We start from the raw sequence: 24983 nt of genomic DNA, 5'->3' as shown, positions 1-24983 counted from the left end.
ACAGGCAGGGTCACAACCACTGGGGGTCAAAAAATCAACACATCACAAGAGAATGGCCAACCTCTTAAGACAATCAAGTACTAGCATTACACTGGAAATATCCGAGCACTGAACCCTGAACCCACTTGGGTGCTGGAAATAAACTAAAGTGATTAACTCAGTGACATGAGGTTACGTAAAGATGACATTAAATGTAATGAAACTTCATCGCACTCAGTCATGCCCTGCCCTTGTGAACGCTGGCGTATGTGTGTGTGCGTGGTGGTCGCTGCATAACTCCTGTCATCTGAGATGTCTGGAGCTCAGCGCTCACAACAATATTCACTTTGTTATGTTGAATGTTCTGTAATCCATGTTGGAACTGAGTGAAGGAGTTAAAGATCCAAATGTTCCCCGAAGAGCCGGTCTCCCCCCACCAACCCTTAGGGCTGATTAATGGAAAGACTGCATGACTCCGTGTGATTGGAATGAAGATGGAGGGAATATTGTTTATGATCATGTTAGGAAAGAGACTGAGCTGAACCCTGATCGACTACAGAGGGGCCTGTGGAAAAACAAGAGAAGGGTGTTGACTGTTTACAAGGAGGGATGTGATCTAAGTGTTGCATATTGTAATTTCACATGGTCTCACACATGCACAAAAACACAGACATCTTTGGCCTGCTTTTGACCTTGACTCATTACTGAGCACAAAGGGCCCCTGTGTGATATCAAAGGCAAAACATCTCACGCTCTGCTCAGATGGTCACCAACTAGACTAGGACCCCTTTATTTTAAAACAGCTCAGTGGCCCACAGACAGACCTTAGCCAAGCCCTAACCTTAATATAAACATGCTCGCATATAAACAGAAATAAAAAGAGGTCACCTAAGATAGTCGTGAAAAATAAACAATACCATAGTTATTATTCTAACTGGTACATGTAACAAAAGCAAAAAAGGCCCCAAGAAATGTGAGAATGTGCCTATTCATGACCAGTAGTTGTGCTCTTTAGTGGTTGAGTGGTTTAAAAGACATGTGTCTTTCTCCTAGCCAAAGAGGATCTCCCAGAAAGAGAGCACTTCCTTTTCCTCTATCAATCCCTTTCAGACCACACATATGCAAGGCCACAGAGGGCCAATGTGGGCCCCAGCCACGCTTCCCCCAGGGCTCAGAGCCAGCGAGCAAGTCATACAGACACCACAGTCTGCCACAGAAGATCAGGGTGTCCCACATGGGAGGGAGCAGAGATGAAGGGAAGGATGGTGCCGGATAGAGTGGATGAGCCACACACATTGAAATACAAACACGCAGCACTGAAGCCTGTCAGGATGCATGCCAAGTCGGTGTACTTTAATTATGGGGATGCCTAACCATGAAAGAGTAGGACCGCTTGCATATACGCTTCCCATGAGAGATTACACTGTAGTCGCATGGCTCTCCACAGCTGGGATCGTTCCTCAACAATGGACTGAAAGGGTCGGAGAAAGACAGGGGCTTGTGTAGAGCCAAACCATTGAGGAGCTGAGAGGGACATCATGATATCATACACGATAATCTTGCACCAATGAAGACATTATGAATGTTGGCACAGGGAGGGTCTACAGATGGAGCTATCCCCATTTTTCCCTCTCTTTGTCCTTCCCTCTTGTCTCACAGTTTTTAGAAGGAATTTTAAATCGCTCAGCTGAGGAAAAGTTCAAATGAAAGACGGGTTCGCTTTGCAGATGTGGCCTCAATACCCCCAGGCTCCCTTTTATGACAGACTTACAATTTTGTTGAAACCAAATGTAAGTGTGTGTCTGACTATGAGTGTGAGTGCGTGTCCACTGCCTCTTCACCCCTCTGACTTTGAAACTCAAATGGAAAGGATCACTCTTACATACCGAGAGCTCCTAATTCAAGATTGCAAAAGTGGCTAGTGAGCATGCATATGAGTCCGGGCAGCAGGTGTGTTGTGCGTGTAAGCAAGTGCATGAGTGTGTGTGGGTTCATGTCAAAGGGCCTCTCTGTCCTGATTGCAGAGGCCTCTCAAGGGACTTGATGCCTACTTGATAATCACTATGTCTGGAAGTGCTGAGGCCCCCAATAGCCTGTCTGAGGCCGGAATGCCCCCCTCTCCTTTACAGTGCAATGATTAGCATCTTAACGGCTTCAAGAGAAACCAAGCCATGGAGGTCGCAAGAGACTGAGGTCTTTGATATGATAAAATCAACTTGAAAGCATCCTGCAATTCGAGAGCCTCAGACTTGAAATTCAGGGACCCAGGCAGATTTCACGAGCAAAAGTAACTGTTGTACGAGTTGGCAACAGTTTGGTTTGTATAAAACATTAGATTTTTAGGACAAAACAAATCTAAACATGAGGGTCCACCCCTAAAACACTCAGTACAAAATAATTGAGGAATGAGTTTTTAAAGGCATACTCCACCCCAGGATGAAAAATTTGTCATTAATCATTAATGTCATTAATACCCCCATGTCGTTCCAAACCCGTAAAAGCTTTGTTCATCTTCGGAACACAATTTAAGATATTTTGGATGAAAAGCAGGAGGCTTGTGACTGTCCCATTGACTGTCAAGTAAATTACACTGTCAAGGTCCAGAAAAGTATGAAAAGCATCATCAGAATAGTCCATCTTCCATCAGTGGAAACATTGGTCCCAAACCTCCCGGTTTTCATCCAAAATATCTTTCTATAGATCTATCTCTCATGTCTCTGTGTTGAGTATTTGCTGAGTTAAAGTTCATTTTAATGACCCGTTTCTAAATGAAGATCACACAGAACCAAGACGGCAGACAGCGCACTCTGTTTGTTTTCTTTATTTTATAAATGCAGAAAGTTTTGTGGTTATTATGCGTGTATACAAATAAAAGTAGACCCTTTACAGATTCGATTGATGTACCAAATCCATTTGGTGAAGATTAGGTTTGATGTGAATGATGCCTAGTGGTCGATTGTCATTGATATCAAATCTCACGCAACACATTTAGAGGGACTGGTTTGAATGTGTACATGGCAAATTTGAGATTTGAGAGATACAGCTTATGTTAATTTACATGGATATGTAATATAAATATAAAAATGGGGCCATTTGTATGTACACCTTAAAAAAAATCTTAAATGAATAAAAAACAAAACTTATAAATCAAAAAAACTACAATTAGTCAGTAAACTGTGCACACTTTTCCAAAATATCTCAGTTTGTTTTCCATGAAACAAAGAAAATCATAGTAGTTTGGAACAACATTACAGTTAATAATTGATTGTGTTTATTTCCAATGAGACAGGCTTCTACAGGGTGGCTAAACTAATGGCTATCCCTCTCTCCCTCTATGAAGCTTCAAAGGACCTAATCTCATACCAGAAGCTGCAGATTAGCCACCGTGGGCCTTGTGACACAATGGTGGCCACTTTAAAGAAGATAAAACCTGCAGAGACAGACTCTCATTCATGATGTCGTGCCTGGCCACCAGTCACGGGAAAGACACTATCCGGTGTCTCCTGATTCTGTTGTTTTTATTGGGTGGACAGATTTCCTCCTGTGGAAACAGCGGGGAATAAAGGCACTATGTTCTTTCTTGCCTTCAGGCATACATTCAGGGTCTGTATGGTGTTATCTTCCAGAAATACGTCAGTATGACATGGTTGCATGATAAAAGGATTTCCATTTGATTCTGCTTGAGTGAAAAAAACAATACAACCATCTGCACGCATATACGCTGTGACATTTCCATCTTCAGGCACTGAACGATGTAAGGAGCTCCACTGAGCTTCACAAAAGGTGGCAGACAAGATCACTGTTTTTTCCCATAATCACTTGCAGCAAGTCTGTAGAGAAAATAAGGGTCTGGCAGCATTAAGAAGTCATTATCTTTAAAGTTACAAGGAAGAACTTTCCTACCAAGTGTCATCTTCGAGACAGCACTTGAAAGCAGGCCCCAGAGGGGCCAAACGTATCGCCTCTGATCATGAAACGTAACAAACAGGGGAGCGCATTAGAATTCTGGAGGGCTGGCAGGACACTTGCGTGAGGTGCTTCCATAAACAGAGAGAGAGAGACGGAAGAGATGGCAGGCACCCCACATATGCAGATGAGATGCATGACACACTCCGTTTCCACAACAACGGAGCCCAAGGGAGAGCTGCCCTGGTGACAAAGGCTTTGGCAGCATGAACACCAAGACCTCCTCACAGACATAGCTTCATCCAGTCATTCTGTGATCTGGGCTTCAAGAACTTGCTGGACTAAACACAAAGAATCTGCATTGACCCACTGCTGATTCACAGAAATGGCAAAAACAATTTTCAAGTAACCCTTATTGGTAATACTTCAATTATATTATATGTGCACTGTAAATGTATTCATTATGCATTTTTAAAAATTTATAAAATGCAATATAATGGACCTCATAATGAGTTGCATGTTTTTGTAAATAGTTTTAATACATCTTGAACGGGTCAAGGTTGTTGTTTTTTTGTTTTGTTTTTTTGTTTTTTTGTTGATTGGGTGGGTTTCCAGCTTCCTTGGATATTTTCGTAGAAAGTAACAAATTGAAATATAAAGACCAATTTAAAAAATCTAAATAAGTATGATTAAAATAAAAAACTCTAAAAATGGATTCAGGATTGACTCTGTTAAAATAAAAAATATGTATAAAAATATGTTTAAGAGATACTGGACTCTGCCATGAAGAGCATATCGGTGGATCTTTATTTTGACACTTTTGTCTGATTTTGGAACATCTTATTCTGCATCGTAAAACACATGAAATCATGTTATGCATTAAAATGTTATATTATGTTATAATCCATTATACTCTTTACAAAGTAACCATGAATATACATTCTAGTTCATTAAAATTAAGACTTATGCATATTTCTTATGCATAAATATATTTTCAGAAGAAAACATGAGCGGTGTGCAAAATAGTTAAAAATAATGCTAACAGTGCCTTAGCAAACACCACTAATAATTATTTATTCAATTAAAGTGTTACTAGTTTTAAAAATCTTTAAATGTGTCCACATGCTGTGAGTACAAACCTCATATTTTCATCCAACACCTTTCCAGACTGAACCGTCTTAGACTATCAACATGATTGATGGACCCTCTGCAAATGTTCTGGCGGGACACTTGCGATGTACGGCCCTTACAAGTGTGGCATGCGCACAAGGGCAAACTGCAGGGATCGAGAGTTCAGTGTTAATACGTGTGACTGACCAGAGAGAGTGCCATGTCTGTTGAAACGAATGGACAGATGGCGCCAATGAGAGGAAGGGAAGCAAGCAGCTGCTTCGGCCCTTTGCTGCGGGTGGAGGATGGAGGCGTGTCCACAGTTGTCAGACAGCATCATGACGTTAGGCCTGGCCGCAGATGCCGTTGGGTGGGCAGCTGTCCTTTCCTGGCATCAGGTGAGGTTGTGCACAGTTGCGCTGGACACAGCTGTGGCGAAAGCTGGCAAACAGCATCCCAGGAATGTAGCTGGTCACATCATCTGTTGGCATCTGGTAAGTATCAGACACATACACACAGAGTCCATAGCTCTGCTGAAGAGTGCAAGCAGCCAGCACACATCAGTGACCCACTGTTCCACTCGACAGTGTCCATTGCTGTGGGGTGGAGACATGTCTGCATGCTCAAAAACCACAGCTGTCAAAGAAACACAGGCCACCTCATCACAGCATTAAACAAATGAGGCGGAAAATGAGAGAATACCTGACATCACCGTCATTCGGTTTATGAAGACTCAAAGCACATAAACACAAACTGTTTGGAGGGTGTATAAACTTTCATGCTAACACAGCGTCAATGGCTCGTATGACGATAGCTTATCGGCATTTGTTTCATTTTGTAATAGCCCGAACAGGTTTATATACAATCGCCATACATTACAGGCTAATTTTAGAGCCTTTGTCCCCCCCGGGACTCGTAGGTTAAAAGATATTCAAGGGCACTTCCAAGCAAAGTCAGGACTTAGGGAATAAAACCTGCAAATCACCTGGTTAAAAGTGTGCTTTCCTCACAGATGTCCAATGAGCTTCATAGCCAGAGGCTCTTTCAATCAAACCCATCTGCCAGTGCTTAAAATGGTCACGTAGAGCAAGGGTACAAATGCCCAGCAAGCTCCCTCGCTACCTTCTCCCTAGATATGCAGCTACCTTCTTAGGTGGCATGTTAACTGAATTGTGACAAAAAGCATTTCACGGGTTCACACTTACATATAATAAATGGAGTAAAGGTTATGCATATTTGGTGTGCTATCCGAGGGGAGGGCTCCGAGCTCAGAATTTGGCCTGAACACAGAGTACCTCCCCCCATAGGAATAGTTAGAAGTGAAGTGAAGTTGGGATAGGAATAGTTAGAAGTGAAGAGATGGGGTGGTGGAGGGATGCTGGAAAACTGTATTTTATATATATATACACACACACACATACATCTTATCTTGTTAACAGAGTTGATTACTGAATGTGCTCCACTCATGTTAATTAGGTTATCTAATTATCTAATATGTTATGTTGTTATATGTTATGTTATATGCTATGTTGTGCTGTACTGTATGTGTATAAATATATGTAACACTCTTAAAAAAAACAATGATGATATTGTTAGGTAAACATATATTAAATATATTAATTTATAATTATTAAATTAAATTACATTTTATTTTAAAATGAATATACAAACATAGAAAATGTCAATATTACACTATGATAAATTTCACATTTGGGATGTTTTAGGATTCAGTCAGGAGACTGAAACAGAGTAACGAAACGATCAAGAGGATCTTTTACTTGTGCCTGAACAAGAACACTGAATTGATACAGATTGAGACAGAAACATGGGCACAGTGCCCATTTTAAGAGAGGAGCTGGATGTGACATTTCTTGTGTCTGTGTGTGAGAAAGGGAATAAAATGAACAGCAATTCTGCACTGGCACAGATACAGCTTCACCTTGACAATGAGAATGTTAGATGCTAAGAAAAGTCACCACAGAAGAAAAATCACAATTACGACATGCTACAGTCTGTCTTCCTCTGATTTGTCCCTCACAGGCGTGATGCTTCATAATGCCGCTTGGAGCGACTGACCATGCAACAAACTTCTGAGGACGTTCTTTGCAGCTCGCTCTCTAATCACAGCCACCAATCACGGCTTCCAACGTTCCTGAGGACTACAAGATGTTGTCAATCATTAATCGTTCTCAATCAGGCGAGATTTCCACAAGGAGAAATCACTTCCTGCCGCAACAACGCAACCCCCCACCCACCCCACAAGCTTTCCTTCTTGCTCATTGCTTCCAAATGTTATCTGTAATTACCATTCGCTCAGCAAATTAGCTCAAATCAGATCATGCTTCTTAATTAAAATGACATTTCGGAAGTGGAGGGGGTACACGTGTGACTGCGCTAACATGCTAATTAGCCACGCAAACGTGCTAAATGATAAGTGACCTGTAGCCACCAGCATTTAACATCTCCAAGGGAGATCTTCCCTCATATCAGACCTGCAGCAGTGGGTAGGTGGACATTACATGAACGTGACTGACTGGTTATTCACAATAACCTTATTTGGCAAGTCGTTGCATGACTAAAAAGATGTTGGGAATTGACCACATGCTGGTTAGCATGTTAGCTCCACCAATGCATGCAGGTACAGTATATAGAGCTCAGATTCGGATAGTTACGACATGGCTTGCAAACAAATTGTCTCAGCCGACACATTTTCAACCTGCTTTATTAGCTGTTGTCTTCAATTGACATGTCAGTTGGGGGATATACGCGATGTCAAGAAGGCAGGCATATTTATGAACAGAGGATTTTTTTTATAGAGATTTTCACTCCCATGAACCCCAATAGTGGATTCTATCAAATCACTGACACTGACCTCCTGTGCACCAGACCCACAGTAGCCACATTTCTTAGCAGGGTCACACAATGCATCTCATAAAAAAATACAAACACGTGTATAAATCTCACTACCTTCAGAAACTCACTCTACATAATCCATATGCATAATAAATAGTAAACCTTTTCCACACACATTCAACAAGAACTCCTTGACCTATAATTTTTGATCAATTTAATGCAGCCTAGGTGAACGTATCAATTTATTTAAAAACAAACATTTTACATAAAACACAAATGTTTCCATACAATAGTGTTTCCAAACTTCTGAAGATACAGACGATAGACAGAACAATAGATAAAACAAACAATAGAGTCAACAAAACAATCTATCCCCCAAAAGATAGATCAAACAAATGAAGAACAGATTGAATGAACAAATGATAGATACAATGAAACCTAGATAGAACAACAGGTAGATAAGATATAATGATAGAGTAGGGCATGATAAATATCGGCCAATAATTAATGTGCATCTTGTCAGTAAAGACGGTTCTCTAATCAGTGGTAAATTCCATCAGGTTCGTGATTTCACATTGAGCAGCTTTTATTACACAGAGCCGTTGTTAACTGACAAGCTGCGCAAATCCACGAGATGCGCATTAATTATCAGCCGATATTTATTGTGCACGCCATGATAGATAGATCAAAGAAACAATAGTTTGAACAAACAAATAACAGATTGAACAAACAATAGAAAAGTTAGAATGAATGACAGAACAAACTAACAAAAGATTGAATGAACGAATGTCAGATCGAATGAACAATAGATAGATCGAACAATAGAATGAAAGATAAAATGAACGACAGATGGAATGAATGACAGAATGAACAACAGAACAATGAATGAACGATAGAATTAGCGATAAACAAATGATAGATAGATCAAACAATACAGAAAACAACCAACAAAATGAACAACAGCCAGAAAGAATGATAGATAGAACAAACGTCAGACAGAATGAACAACAGATAAAGCAACAGACAGATTCCATTAACACCTCTGTTATCACAAGGTGTGTTATTTATTTTTTGAGCATACAGCATACATAAATGATATTTGATGAATCAAAAATAATGATTGAGAAAGCAATAGGATAAACTTGAAAACTCATAGCCAGTCAATGGTCTTTGCTTCACAAACATTAACTTGCACGCACACACATACTCGTACAGCTGTCTGCAGCCACTAAGATTTAGGCCCCTGATTATATATTCATACAGATGAATCAATAAGGCCTCGTAGCAACTGGAAGACTAGAGGAATTACAATGAGCCCACGTCAATAGACTACAGCTTTACATTTCATTAGGGCCAGACCCACACTTTAGCGCTAAATGAATAGCAATAAAACAGCACCGCCGGCACCAACGCACACCCAAGATCCAGAGCTGGTCCGTCTCGTACAGCTCGCCCCTTGAGAGCTCAGACATATTTGGCTATGGCTTTGCAAAGGAACTAGATTGGCTGAGATGGTCAAACAGTGAAAGAGACTTGAAGTTAGTGAGAGAAACGCATGATTGGTACTCAATTAACTGATGCACACCATTAACGTATGTACATACACCTTTCTAGCTTTCACCTTATTAGGAACCTAGACACACACACAGGCCATTGATTTCTGTCTAATGACACAGGCAGCACTGTCCGGCTCGGGGTCCACTACAGGAAGAGAAGAACGGAGGAGAAATGTGATTCCGATGATGGGATATCATTCTCTCCATCCATCTCTCTCCAACACAACCTATATCCAGCCAGCGGTTTAGACATCACACCGGGGTCATGTACAAGGACTGAGACAGGATTACTGCATACTTCAGCACAAACACATTTGTGTAGAAGTGTGTGTGCATGTGGCTCGTTTCGCTATTAGTATTCTAATGCAAATATTTTTAAAACGGTACTGTGGTAGTACCAAGATTCACTGATGGTATCAGAAGGTAATACCATGTTATGATTTCCACACATCATATACAAAGATATTTACATAGCACTGTGAAATACTTCAAAGAATAAAAACGTTATTAAAATCATGGTAGTGTTCAAAACGGAGGTATATTTTTAACTAGGGTAACATACCAACAAAAAAAGAGCAGCCTCTATATACTCTATATGTAAAAAAACATAAATCTAAATATACATTAAAAGTCTAAATTAAAATATATATTATAAAAACCAAGGTGTGTGTGTGTGTATGTATATATATATATACACATATATACACACACACATATATATAAATAATGGTATTTTTTTACATAAAATGTTATAAAGGCTAATCTGAATTTTCTAATTAAATCATAATAATATCAAATATCTTTTCAACCACGACTTTTCTTCTTTCTGACAAAGACACCATCCCAAAACCTTTACGATCTTCCACATCCAACCTCAAATTAACACATCCTATCACTTTACCATAACCAAAAAATAAGCATGCGACTCACCTTCTTCATCCTACCGCCACGGGTGCCAGTAAAGGCTACAGTGTGCCCGCGATAATCATATGCCGCCACTGACGTCATCCCATCGTCTTTGTCAAGGAATAAAGGAAACCCCTCAATCGTAGTAGTGCCCCCTAGAGGCTGGTTGAAGTCCTGGCCACAAAAGTTGTCATCTATCTGCAGAGGCTGTGGAGAAAGATAAAAAAAGGCAGAGTTATTCGAGTAGTTACTGAGTGGGAGTTGAGGCGAAGGACGCCGATATGGCATTTTCACTCGTCTTAATCTTCTGCAATACCAATCCATTGCTCGATATTCCTTTGGGTCATTAAAGGCCATATACTGTATTTCTCTGCTAATGAATCAACCAGAGGCCCACACTTGCACAGATATATAACAAGTCCATGTGCTTGTGGAAAATATAGAGGACCTGAGGGAAAATCATTCTCGGCTCCTTTCTACGGAAAAACTGCTCACACAAATATGGCCAACACCAAATGTCACACAATGCCTCACAATTCAATGCCTAATGCACACATGATCCATAATCGTCCCACACAAAGACGACCGCACAATGCACAAAGTGTCCCAGAAGACGTCCTCCCCACTCTGGCCGACAGACTGGGCTCATTAGCAGAAACAAAAGTGGCCATGACCCCCACTGCCCCGCATTGCTGCCCAACGGTGCCCCTCATTCTTCACCCAGGAAGGGGTACAACTGCTGCCAAGGATGACCCGTTCCAGGCAGCGGGAAGGGTATTCAGGCTCACAAACACTGTAGCGGACTAGCGCCTTGCCTTACAACACAAGAGAGCACGTCCTTTCCTAAACCCCTGGGGGATGTTTGGATTAGCACTGGAAATAGAATGAACAGAAGGGGATTGTACAAACGAACCAAGTGCATCCCTAAGGTTAGCAACTGTCTGGGTTACATTGACCCATCATGCACCTACTGTAATTACAGTCAGCCTGCACCCAGGTGTGAGCAGGACTAATCACCAGAGAGAAAACGTTTGTTGCTCTCTGTTCGCAGTTATTGCCGCTAGGTGTTATTCTCAGTTAGATGAGGAAACATTATGTTGGCAGAGTTAATGACGCTGGTAATGGCGGTTAATGCAAGCCAACCAATGATGCTGGAAATACCACTTGCCTTAGCAAAGCTCGAAAAGTGCTGGCAAAGACCAGGTCTTGAAGACAAACTACGCCTAATGGTGTGTACCGAGTGGATGAATCCATCCTGGATAACGGCAATGCCCCCAGTGAATCAGGGTTGTGCAAAATTCAAAACTAATAAATCTAAATATTACAGAAAGTTGAACTGGAGTGGCAGGATGGGGAATTTGTTGAATTGCAATTTAAATTAATTTTACACAGGTGATCCACCTTAACAGCTATCCATCTAACCAGCATTCTCTCCATCCATCTATCATTCTATCTTTCCATCTATTGTTCTATCATTTATTCTATCTTTCCATCTATCATCCATCTAACATCTATCCATCCGCCCATCCATCCATCCCCGTTTGCTTCCTTCATTCATGAGGAAAGGCTACATTGGTATATGGGTATATCATTAAATAAGCATATTTAAACACAATCAACCAAGAAACCACATACAGAGCTGAAATATATACCTCCTATTCAGCATCCCAATTGGGAGCCTTAGAAATATAACAGGGCAGCCACCCATAGCCAGTGACCGCGACCGGCAACGATGCATATCTATCAGAGGTTCTACAGTATGCCTCATGCAGATTTCTTCTTTTCCCCTCCTTAACTCAAATTACAGCCTTAATCTGGGGAAAAAGGAGAGGAAACGATGACTAAACAAGGCCGCAAGGTGGACTAGTGCTAGACGGAGGAAAGTTTTCAGTGAAGAATGTTTTAGGTGGGAGGGGAAGGGAGGAGACAGAAAATCTCATCTCTCCCACAAATCTCTGGTTTCAGAGAAGGTCATTAAAAGATACAGACATGTTAACGAGTTAAAGACAGACACCATGCGACCGCAGTTTCTTGGGCCGGACTGAGACTGTCATCTTCAATATCCATGGAACGTGAGGGGGATGACAGCTGAGATGGAAGGGGGCTGAAATGCCTCTGACAGGCTGGACAGGAAGGAGATGCTTCAGAATCCACTTAGAGAGTATGAACCTCAAAAACTTAAATGAACCCATCTGTGCTGTTACCTAAAAAGAAAAGCTAACTGACCCTACATGATAAATCACAGCACATTTGCACATTTTCCTCCGCACGCTAACAACCAACCTAAATATGACTCAATTCCAACGGCATTATTTACAAATTTTGGAATTTAAGGGGACATTCAAAACTGAAAACACACAAAATGAAAATTCTAACACAATTTACTCACTCTCATGCTGCTCCAAACCTGTATGATTTTTATATTCTTCTGGAAATAATACGTGATTTTTGTTTAAAGAATTTCCTTGCCTCTCTGAATAAGGACTGCTGCTGTAAAGCCCCCCAAAACACCATAAAGGTAGTATAAATGTGATTATGTATTATTCCAAGGCTACTGAAGTCATAAAACAGTTTTTATGATGAACAGAGAGAAATAATTGCTAGTGACTGATAAAACTACCCTCCAGTGAGAGGAGCCCAACAGCATCAGCCCTCATTTACTTTCATTGCATGGAGAAGACCCAGGATTTTCACCTAAACAAATTCAACTTCCACGGAAGAAGTTAATTCATAGATGTTTGGAACTACATGAGGAGGAGTAAATAACAGAATGTTCAGTTTTGGGTGAACTATCCCTTTAAGTTGCAGTAAATCTGTCTACAGTCTAAAAATACCCCTCAACAGCATGGAAGGTTTAAGACAAAGAGGCTGTTGTGTAAATGTATTATCTAATAAAAACATTTTTTGCTGATGACTAAGCACAAGCCTCAAAGTGTCCTGATTTCAAGTTAGTGACCCAATGCAGACCAGTGGGAAACAGGAATGTGATGCTAACTCACCTTAGCTCACACACACACACACACACACACACACACCTTAAAGAGCAACTGTAATCCTTTTGTCTTATCGTTACACCATCTGATCGATCTCACAGCAGACATGATCCAAGTCTCTCCTTTATCAGTCCACCTCTTTCCTTTCCTGCTTTCTCCATCCGTCCAATGATAGCCTTAAGGATCGATAAGAGAGGCAGGGCTTGACTGAGGGGAATGTGATAGACAGACTCGTCTCAAAGGGTTAATCTGGCAGCGTGTTTTAGAAATGCCACAGGCCGGATCCAGAGAGACACACACCTGATAAACCAGGTACTTTGGAAGAACATACAAAGGAGAGATACAAAGTTCTCAGTCCTGTTTTTGAGAGCTGAATACAGTTATGTTCACTCATAGTGAGAGGTGCATTTTATAACAAAATTGAAAGGTTTTTTTTTTTTTTTTTCAGGACTGATACATGGATTTTAAAACCAATAACTATGGTTTAAAAAAAATGGCTTCAGTTATTTGTTTATATTCATCAGTTGATCATTCTGTAATTCATTATTATATATAGTCTGAGTCCGCATATACACAAATATATAAAGAGTTCCAATTTTATATATAATAGTTGTTTTCTAATTTATAATAATTTACAGTTTGTAATTATATTTATAAATGATAGCATGCATAAAAATAGCGTTCACATAAATAATATATTTATAAATATTAAAGCATATTTATACATTTTTAAATACACATAAATATTTTATTATATAGACACAATGCATTTATAATTATAATATTTTTATATATAAGTAATAATAATGTAAAGTTCATAATGATTTAGAAATGGTATTTATATAAATATCATAATATGAAATAATATTTTATTTTATTAATATACATTAATAAAAAATGTTTTAGAACTAAATATCAGTTTAAAAAATAATTTGTAAAAAAAAGTTTCATTATATTTATAATACATTTAAAATATGCATTTTTAATAGGAATACTGTTACATTCAATTGCCTTATTATATACATATTTATTATATATAAATATATGCACATAAAAAATATAAAACTAATATAAACTAAATAAATATATTTATTAACTTATACAATTATATTATAATATACCATATTATATTATATTATAACGAAGAAAAACAAAACAAAACAGAAAGTATATTCCAAAATCAACCAGAAAAATGCACCAAAAAACTTCTTCCTCAAACTGCTGTTCGTCTATAGAGCAGCTCATTTGTGTTCAACATGAATCCTTATTTGTGTACTCAGGTTTGTACCAAGGTGGGCGGCCATGTGCGTGTGTGTTTGTTTTATGTGTGTGCATGTGTGTGATTGTCCTTAAATATGTTTGTGCTGATGCGTGTTTATGTGTGCGCTTGTCCTTAAATGTGTTTGTAGATGGTGGAACACATAAATGAAGATAAAGAGAGGCTGCCAAAATCTTTGGACGCATGGCCTAAGAGAAAGAGAGCGAGCGAGAGATGAGTGGAGGGATGGCAGGCTGCCAGCCTCCTGTTTTGATTGGTGACAGTGGAAAAGCAGCGGCTCAGCCGTTTGCCCTTTGTTTCCTCCAAACAGCCAATGGAGGCTCTCTAATTGGGTCTTAATGGTGCTCGCGCTAAAGCGAGCCAGAATTCAGGCACTCTCTCCGGCATTAACAGCATTAGACAGGAGAACATCACAGACTCCCAAAGCATCTGGGGCTTATCTAAAAATACATGTCATATTAGCACGGCCATCATGAGCTGTCGTTCAGCTTTATATAATGGTGTTTAGAGCTGAAACAACTAATCGATTTAATCGATTAAAATCGATTATTAAAATAGTTGTCAACTAATTTAGTAATCGATTCGTTGCTAAATAATTTTTATTTGCCGTAAGCGGCTCATTTCGTGCATATTTTAAATCTGCGGTGACCAAAGTGTGGCAGTAATGAGCCACCGGAGGTTTTACTCAGCCAGTACAGCAGGAGAAGTACCGACTAGCCAATAGCTGGCCTCGTTTTATGTCACGTGCTTACCGCACAGCGTCTCTGCAGCATTCAGCGTGATGGGTGAGGCAGGCGGCAGTGGAGTAAGCTCGAGAAAGAAAAAGAAAAAAGCGGAAGATTAAAACTAATCGGACGAAGTCATCCAAAATGTGGGAGCACTTTACTTTGAGCCTTCAAAAAAGAAGAGTAACCTGTAAACTGCGGCTGTTTTCTGCGGCAGGAAACATATCCTCTAAAAAGAGAGCAAGCCTAACTGTTAAGCCCTGAACATTTGGACATGATGTTGACCTTTTTGCACTGCAATGCAAAGTTTTTCTCAAATAATGAGTGAATAGTGTTCTGCCTCATTTCCCTCAGGTAGTCGAATTCCTGTCAGTTCAGGCATAAGCTGTTTTGTTTAACATTTTATCGCTTTATTACATTTTTGAATTTTGCACTGTTATAAGGACCACTAACGTTACATATTTAAATCCGATGACAATCACTGTGTGCGCAGACTTTTATTTGTGCAGATTCTGCAGTACAATGTTGTTTGCAAATGTTTAGTCGTAAAAGCTGATAACATTGCTTTTTAACAATTAACATTTAAAGCTTTGTCGTTTACCAGTTCGTAATTCAGTCTTGCAGCCTAATTATGACTGACTGAGAGAGGTTAATGTTTAAATGTATTTGAAATGCACTTTTTTTCTAAGTATTCACAGCTCTTTTTCAGACAGCAGGTTTTTTGTGTGTGTCCAATTTTTTTTCTGGACAACCTTCTGATGGATTTTACTTTAAATTGTACTTTAAAATGTGAGTTCCATTCAGGTTTCATGCCATTGGCACTTTATTCGAAGGATTGTTTACAGTTTCACAGCATAAGCTATAAACTAAGCTGTGTGTTTACAGGTAAAAAATAATAAAATGCAATTTACTGCAATTTTATTCTGTATTATTCTTATTCTTCGTGAAAATATGTTCTGATAGATTCCTTAATAAGCTTTGTTCGGGATGTTAAACTACTTTAGGAGCCCTAAGGACTGCCATGGTGAAAACATTATTTGAAACCTCCTTGTGAAATTTGCTAGAGTATGTATGGGTCAGTGTTTTGATTGCAGAAGAGTTCGACAAAGGATAACAACACATAATAAAACGCAACTCCAGGTATGTTTTTGATGAGGATATGACAATGCAAAATGGTTAAAATCTCTAAAAAGTCTATGTTGAATGATAAAGACCCTTTGTTAATAATTTACTTGGGGAAAAAAATGGGCAAAACTAAAATATAAGTACATAAACCGATTCATCGATTAATCGTAAAAATAATCGACCGATTAATCGATTATCAAAATAATCGTTAGTTGCAGCCCTGTTGTTTAGTTTTTTAATGGTGATTATACTGAGCAATCCTATTGACCCTCAATCTAAAGTCCTTTAGTAGGACTTAATGTCTTTATGTAGGCCGTCTATCCTGCCATTTGATTTAGATGATATGACGTTCCTGTAGCTCAAATGGTAGCGCAACACCAAAGCTCATAGGTCTAGCTAGATGCTAATATTCATTCTACGAAAATGAACATGAACCCATGTTTATCAATTCTGCCTTTATTAAAGATTTTAGGGTACATCATTTACTCTTAAATGTTTTTTTTTTTTCCTTTTCAAATCTTTTCATCTTTACTAGTTGATTGTGGTATGACAAATTAATTCTTATAAGTTTATTTCTCCATACAATCTCTCATTTGAGGTCATAAAAATGGTATGTACTTAGGGTTAGGTTAATGAACTTAATCAATTTAAAGCATCTTTACTGATTAAAAGTGTTAATTTCTTAAAAAAATAATAATGATAAATGTAATGCTAGTGCATAGTGTAGATTCTATATTCTATAGGACTGTTTTGTAGTCCTAATGCCTCTTCCTGCCTGATGTCCTGTAAATATTTACATACACACTACACAAGTGACAAATTAGTATCTCTTCCACATTTCATGACAAGGTAACATCATTCACAGGATGTCAGATGAAAAATGGCAGTTTATACAGATATATACAGTACATATAGCCAAACACACATTCACAGCCAAACACACATTCACACCCATAATGCACTTTCACAATCACCAACACTATCTAGTATGTGCTGTGGTCCTATTGTTTAGGGCCTGTACCCCGTGGCACGGCTGTAAGGCAAAGCAATATATCAGTCTACGCTTTCACCTTTAATCACCCCTGGACTCTCTCTCTCAGTCTCTATTCCTCTTTCACTCCATCCCCTCGTCTGGCACTAAAAAGGCATCTCTATTTTCTGGCTTTATTACGTCTGCATGAGACAATCATGGAGCGAGAGCAGGTGTTCACTGCATGGAGGCACTAGAAAATGTCAAAGGAAAGTGGAAGAGAAGTGTGCACTGCTGATCGGGGCTGATTTTGAATTAAAGGTGTAGATTAAAATACCCTTCAAAATGATGACATTGTGAATGAGTTACTGAACAGGAAAGGTATATTCAACTTTATATCAAGTGTAGTCTTGCGTAGTAAAACTGGTGGTCCACGCTGCAAGTAAGGACAGTTAAATCTGACATGATGAACAATAGAGAGAAAAGCCAAAAGACTAGATATGCTCTAGAATCTCATCTTCTTACCACTAACTGACTCCAAGGAAACTTTTGAATATATTTCTATACCAAGATATCTGATATCATGTCCCTTGCATGTTTTGGCAAATCCAGTGACTAGTCCTTACTCAAAATTGATCCTTGTAGCAATCTGGTAACTTTTAGGTAAGTTTGTTTCAAACTTACAATAACCTGTGCAGATCACAATCTCAGAAAATTTGCTAGCAGCATATTGCCTACATGCATAGTATATACTCAGAATTACTTAAAATTAAAAAAAATAAAGAATGCAAAATGGTTTAAACTGTATATAACCACATCATATTGCATAGCAAATTTAATTTAGCAATGGCATCCACTGTAAGATAAATAACAAAATGTAGAAAATAAATTAAAATAACATTTAAATAATTAATATTAAAGTAATATTTATAGTACATAAAGTGCAGTAAGTACAAGTATATGTATTCAATATTATATAATATCACATAGTTATATATGGTACGTAATTCTAGTTATATGGTAACTATTTAATTCACAGTGTCTTTTTTATGCATTACATATTATAGTAATAAGACTCATTTATGCACATACTGCATTACATGCAACTAACCTTAAACCAAACCCTAATCCTAACACTATAGTAAGTACATGTTGTTAATTAAAATCACTCAGAATTTAAATTTATAATTACACTTTAACTAGGACACCTTAAAATAAAGTGTAACCCTAAACATGTAAAGTGGGTCAAATCGAGTACATTGCAATGTGGGATACAGTACCTTATGCAGTGTGCTTACCTGCATACTCCATATTTGGCATATGTAATATCTCATGTGTGAGTTCTATGTATGCAATTCATTCACATAGTATGCATCCTGCAGAAATGGAAATAAAGTATGACAAAATGCCATTCTGATCTTTGTATGCAATATTGATTAAAATGACTTTTTGGGGTGTATGCCTTCTGAAGCAGAGACTAAGCTGTGTATGATAACAAAAGAGCTGACTGAAAGAGGCAAGTGCAACTCTGAGCTGCACACATGTGCTAATGTGTAACGACTGCGCGCTTGTGTCATTTAACTAGCAGCAGGCAAAAGCTGTGGGACAGATGTTTATATCTTCTCTCCACTGACCTGACACCACACACGCACCCCAGACACAGCCTGTTCGCACTCACACATACAGATTCCTCAGACCAGCGCAAATTCCCCAAACACGCTTCCAAACAGTGCACAGAGGCCTGATTATGAGACTGCCCATGACCTGCGCTCGGCCCCATGGCATCTGGCACAGACAGAACACACATGCACAACCCTCACGCGCTCTCTCTGTTTCTCCTCCTTTCTCTCTAACATGGAGGTTAAGTGATTATGCATTTCACTGATCTATAAATCAGCATAAATTTCCAAAAACTGAATGAAAGAGCAAAAGGTACAAAGTGCTTCCAGATGCAAGCAAATTGAAAAAGTTTAGTTTTTCGTTAGATGGGTGAATCTCATAAAACCTGTCAAGAACCTTCCCAGGTCATATTTCAAGATATGAATTTTGAAAAAATTCTTTATTGTGGCATCACATTTAATGCCAGTTAAGCACATTTGTAATTATTAGTACTGCAATGCAAAAAAAAAAAAAAAAAAAAAAAAACTGGACATTACCAAACTGCAATAATAATAATAATCTTTAAAAAAATATATATACAGTAGTGTGAAAAATTGTTGGTCCCCTTCCTGATTCTTCTTCACACAGGACCATGTAGTTTTGGATTTTGTTTTCCCTTAATAATAATAATAAATATTAATAATAATAATACTGCATGTTGTGTTCACTTGTGTTATCTTTGACTAATATTTTAATTTGTTTGATGATCTGAAACATTAAAGTTTGACAAAAATGCAAAAAAATAAGAAATCAGGAAGGGGGCCAACACTTTTTCACACCACTGTATATTTAAAAATAAAGAAAGAAAGAAAGAAATCCTAGCAGGGTGATTTAAATTTTTCATGATCCTACTGGGAATTTAATGAGAATAATTAATAATATCTGTATTACTAAGAAGAAAAACGCCCATAATCACCATGCAAATAATGTCCATAAAAATTTTGGGAAACAATCCCTATTTAGTACTGAGAGCAGTTGATCTACTGTCCTCATACGGTTCAGATTATAACAGACCAAAAAGTTTGACACGGCATCCCTAAATCTGCACTGCTTCTCATGAGAATCAACCTGTAGAGGCTAAATGATTTGCATCCTTGTATAGCAGATCACACGTATGTTTGGCACGCTCAGACGTCAGGCCTTTCAGAGCTTCCTTTGAAAGCAGCTGCTCCTACTCTTAATGTGCTGGCTAGGAAATGCAATTTAGGCCAATTTCTCAACATTACTGACCCACTTCCTGCCTGATCGTTTCCCTTTAAGATTCCAGCGACCCTAAACATGTGTCGAAACAAACGGGTTAATGAGTGAGTTTACGTTCCCAGCCATGTGTGTATCCTGATTTGTCTGAGGGTTATTAAAATTTAAGCATGAATTACACCTAAAAAAAAAAAAAAAAGCTAAACTCTAAAATTATAAAAATATGAGTGAAAATTTTCAATGTGGGGAATATATATATATATATATATATATACACACACACACACACTAGGTTTTGCTAGGTATTTTGCTAGAAAACATTCTGTGTGTATGTGATTTATTTTTTAACACCAGTTCAATTACTGTAGAATTTTTTGTAATTTTAATCAATCATATTATATCTTAACAGAATGAAATTATGCTAAAAACTTACAATAAAACTTATAGCCTCATACTCTCATACTAAGAATTTAACCAATTTAATAATTGTAACTATTGATATTAATAAGGATTCAAAAAAAGATTTTAAAAAGTTATGCATAAAAAAAATTAAGTGAAGCTACTAATAGGTTATTTTTATTTATACTTTCATATAAAATTCATGGACTGTGGTATGAGAGATTATCAAACAGGCTGACTTTTTCATGCAGTTTACTAAAATCAATAAAAGTCCCCATAACTAGTGCTTAGATTTGTGTTCCCCCTGGTTGAAGGGACACTTAAAACCACCTGTAAAATGGCTAAATAATTTAATATTCATAATGCATAACAGTGTCAAAAAATTACAGATTTCGCCCACAGTTTTTTAACTGCAGCTAAACTCATATACATAAAACTCTTAACTGGTGAAATCTTTTACAACATTCATAACCTGAAGTCCTATAAACTAAATCAACAAGATGTATCCATTTTTCAAATCCACAAATAACAGTAACATATTTTACATATAATTTCACATAATTTCTTATTCACATCTTTTTGCATTTATGTACGCTTTTGATTGTCTCGGGCCGGCAGGAATTGTAGGTGGGGGGAGTGAATGTACAGCGCTCTCTCCACCTTCAATACAACGACTGAGGTGCCCTTGAGCAAGGCACTGAACCCCCAACTGCTCCCCGGGCGCCGCAGCATAAATGGCTGCCCACTGCTCCAGGTGTGTGTTCACGGTGTGTGTGTGTGTTCACTGCTGTGTGTATGCACTTTGGATGGGTTAAAAGCAGAGCACGAATTCCAAGTATGGGTCACCATACTTGGCTGTATGTCACGTCACTTTCTTTGTCACTTTTTTTCACTTTCATTTTCTTAACACATGCAACTATTATATTTAGTCTAAATAAGCCCTTGACTGTTAACCATATGCTGTGAGTCATACTCTCAGCTTGTGTATGTGTGTGCGTTTCATCTCTAAGCTCATGAAGCTGATCTGAGGCTTTTAACATTGTTGTCCCAGCAAAAGCATCAGATTATAATCGACGATCTAAAATTAAGGATTCCATAAACACTAATCCAATTACAGTGCAGACACAGACTTTCTCCCAAGAGCGCTTTGCATTTCTGGCTGAAAACGTCTGTTCAAGAGCTCCAGTGAACTACGTTCACATACAGCTGCAGAGTAATGAGATCTGAGATGCATCTCTGTTGTGCGTGAGGACATGAGAAAGCAATGAGCGATTTCATTAGTTTCCATTCAGCGGCTTCATGGTAGCCATTGGATGCCCCGCTGGGCGCGTTCTCCTCCACAACAAGGCCATAACAGGAACATAAGAGAATATGGGTCTGCCTTTTGACACCCGTTCAAGAAGCAAGGCTGGAAATGGCACTTCAAGACTCAGCACGGGGCGTCTGTGAGCTTCCAACAACATTATGCTAAAGAGCCCTGATCAAGCTAACATAATGTTTAGCATGCTGTTAAAATGTATGATGACAAGGTTTAAGCATCTTAAGTCCTCACCATGTCCGCTGGTGACCCCTGAAAGTAGGGTTGAGTACTGGACTCAGTACTATTAAGGGTACCGACTGAATTGATTCAGTACTACCGAGTACCAAATCATGTTAAATCAATAGGTGCCAAATTTCGGTACCTGAGAATGCATCTGGGCGCATACGCTACAAAGAGAGACAGAGAGACCCTGTGACGGGATGACACCCCTGCAACTCGTTAAAACAACACACAGGGCATGCCGAAATGTTCTGAAGTGTGGTTACATTTCTAGGGCCATATGGTTTCTGCGAAAACGTGGATGGGATCGCGGAGTCCTTTTATAAAAACTTAATTTACTCTATAGCTCGGAATGCCACGCAATTCATCAATTTTTGGACGAATAAATCAAAAGTAGGTCTGCCACTTAATTCGAATCGGGATATGAACTAGTGTCTGTGAATATTAAAATGCAAAAAGATGGTTTAAATAAAAAACCTAACCCTACCTGAATACATTGGCACCAAAAAGCATTTGGAAACTTACCTGACTTTTGTGAATGTCACTGCATTACAAAAAATAGCTATCACAAGTGGTGTATACAAATAAATGATGCTAGAGCTTTTCTCAAAACCAATTTTAATTTGCTTTGAGCCCTTTGTGTATACTTTTAATGAACTAGTCCAGTAGCAGAGTAAACACAAGGGTAGATCATCACGTTGGACACAGAAACATCAGAAATTATATAAATATATTTATTTTCCAGATAATATACTATACATTTAAGCTTCAGTACAGTATCAATACAAAGCCAATGTATTAATCTACATGATGACACTTCACTGTATAAATGGATTTGTATACTTATATTTGAAACATACTTTATACTTTATATACTATATATAGCTACATACATTTTTTTATAAAGGGGTCCCAAACTACACATAAGGGGTCCTTGGTATCAAAAAGTTTGAAAAACCAAGTATTTTGTCCAAATATGTTTTATCATCGTGACTGCTACAGTTATGGGTCAGATCTAGCCATTAAGGCCTCCTGGGTGGGAAAATGGAAATAATAAACAATCTATTTGGAAGAAAATATCAATGAAAGAATCAAATTGCATCTACAGACTCATTTGCTAAATGTACTGTATCATAGTTATCAGCGAATGTCTCTCAGGAGCAATATCAGGGTTTTAAATGCCCAACATCAGATGAAGGTACTTGACTCACAAACATTGTCTATTCAAACACACAATCAATGACGCCTTTAGAGCACATCATTTTTTTTTTTTTTTTAAATGTGTCTTTCTCACTCACACGAACAAAGAGCATTTTGGCATTTGAAGCTGTAACTGTTGGTTTCCATTAGCGAGGAGATTTTTTTTCTGTTAAACTACACTGGATCCACCTCCTAAAAACACAAGTTGCAAGTTTGTGACAGCACCCATAAGGGACATCCAATCCTCATTATGCACCCAAAACATTTAAACTTTTTCTGGAACCTATGACCTCAGCGTCCAGTAATGCTCCATCATCTAATCATACACCCCCTCATTACATTTGGACTCGAGAATGCCTGTTAGAAACATCTCAGACGACAGATACTTCAAGATGGGGGGAAAAAAAAACATAATAATAAAGTTCTAAAAGCCAACATGACCTCTTTGGAGTGTCACAAAACTCCCACTGGCTCTCCAACTTTGGTCGAGGTGCCAGGAATGAGGAATGGCTTTGTCCTTTCAAATAGTGGTTCACCATCTTTCTTTCCAGGTCATGCTAGTTATGCTCTGAAATTTGCTTACCAAAAGTTGCTGGCCATAAGTCATAATGATTTAGCAAGTATTCGTCTGTAGAATTCACAAGATTATGGCTGAGCATTATTTATATCAAGATATACTATCAAGATGGATTGTCGTTCTCTGACCCTGCTGAAAAGACCTGTGAACATATTGTCGCCAAGTACTGTATGTGATGTTCCTAGAACAACATTCTAGTCAAATAGTCTCATATCTTGCCTTAACCTACTTCAGAAATTATTGAGCAATATCATTTAAATTAAGATAAATGAATGCGAATTCTGTATAAGCTTAAATCCAAACCCAGCCTAAATCCGAAAATCTAGTTGGTTGGTAGGAATGTTCTTCCACAACCAACAAGGAAGCTGATCCAAGAGCATGTCAAACTTGGTGAAACCACAGATAGTGCTGCTGTTCTTAAGTAGCTCAACCAGAAAAAATTGGGATTGTGGTTCTCTGACGATGCATAGAACTGTGACTTGTCGAGAACACGCTCCAGGATCAAAATAAAACGTCATTTTAACCATAACATGCTACTACAATCATAGGGCTATAACTGATTTATAAGTTAAGATTGACAATAAAATATGCTTGGTTGACAGGAATATTGCCCAAAGACACAAACATGAATTTTTTAACAAAATTACCTAGATAAATGGTTGTTAACATTGAAAACAAATGCATGCTGGTTTAAACTAAGCAGGTATTTTCAGCAGGGAAGGTATAACTGGCTTTTCCCAGTTTGTGTGTGTGGTTGTTTTTAAGCCTTTGTGGAATATGAAATAGACTGATGTTCTCTGGATCCATCCCATTGCCCACCACCACAGGAAACAACAAATACAGCTACACGCGCAGCCTGGCAAATAGCGCCGCACACAAGCGCACACCCCCAAACACACACTGCGTGCCTGATCACAACCACCTACCATCCCACACACACTCTCAACGGCGGCTCCCACACAAACACACATCAATAAATAATTACACCGACAATTAGATGGGGAGCACT

General features: G+C 38.5%; 1 protein-coding gene across 3 annotated transcripts in view; it reads right to left on the bottom strand.

The window, feature by feature from the left end:
* The window catches only part of LOC109073535 (plexin-A1-like), a 195536-nt gene that overhangs the window by 143384 nt on the left and 27169 nt on the right, over positions 1-24983 (bottom strand). For all 3 annotated transcript variants that reach the window (XM_042713505.1, XM_042713507.1, XM_042713506.1), the window contains exon 3: positions 10335-10517. In XM_042713505.1, coding sequence (XP_042569439.1) covers positions 10335-10517 — 183 coding nt within the window. The remainder of the gene's footprint in view (positions 1-10334; positions 10518-24983) is intronic.

The sequence above is a fragment of the Cyprinus carpio genome, chromosome A23, assembly GCF_018340385.1.
Source record: "Cyprinus carpio isolate SPL01 chromosome A23, ASM1834038v1, whole genome shotgun sequence".
NCBI classification, from domain to species: Eukaryota; Metazoa; Chordata; class Actinopteri; order Cypriniformes; family Cyprinidae; genus Cyprinus; species Cyprinus carpio.
The sequence above is the reverse complement of the archived record's forward strand: the minus strand, read 5'-3'. Positions and strand labels throughout refer to the sequence as shown.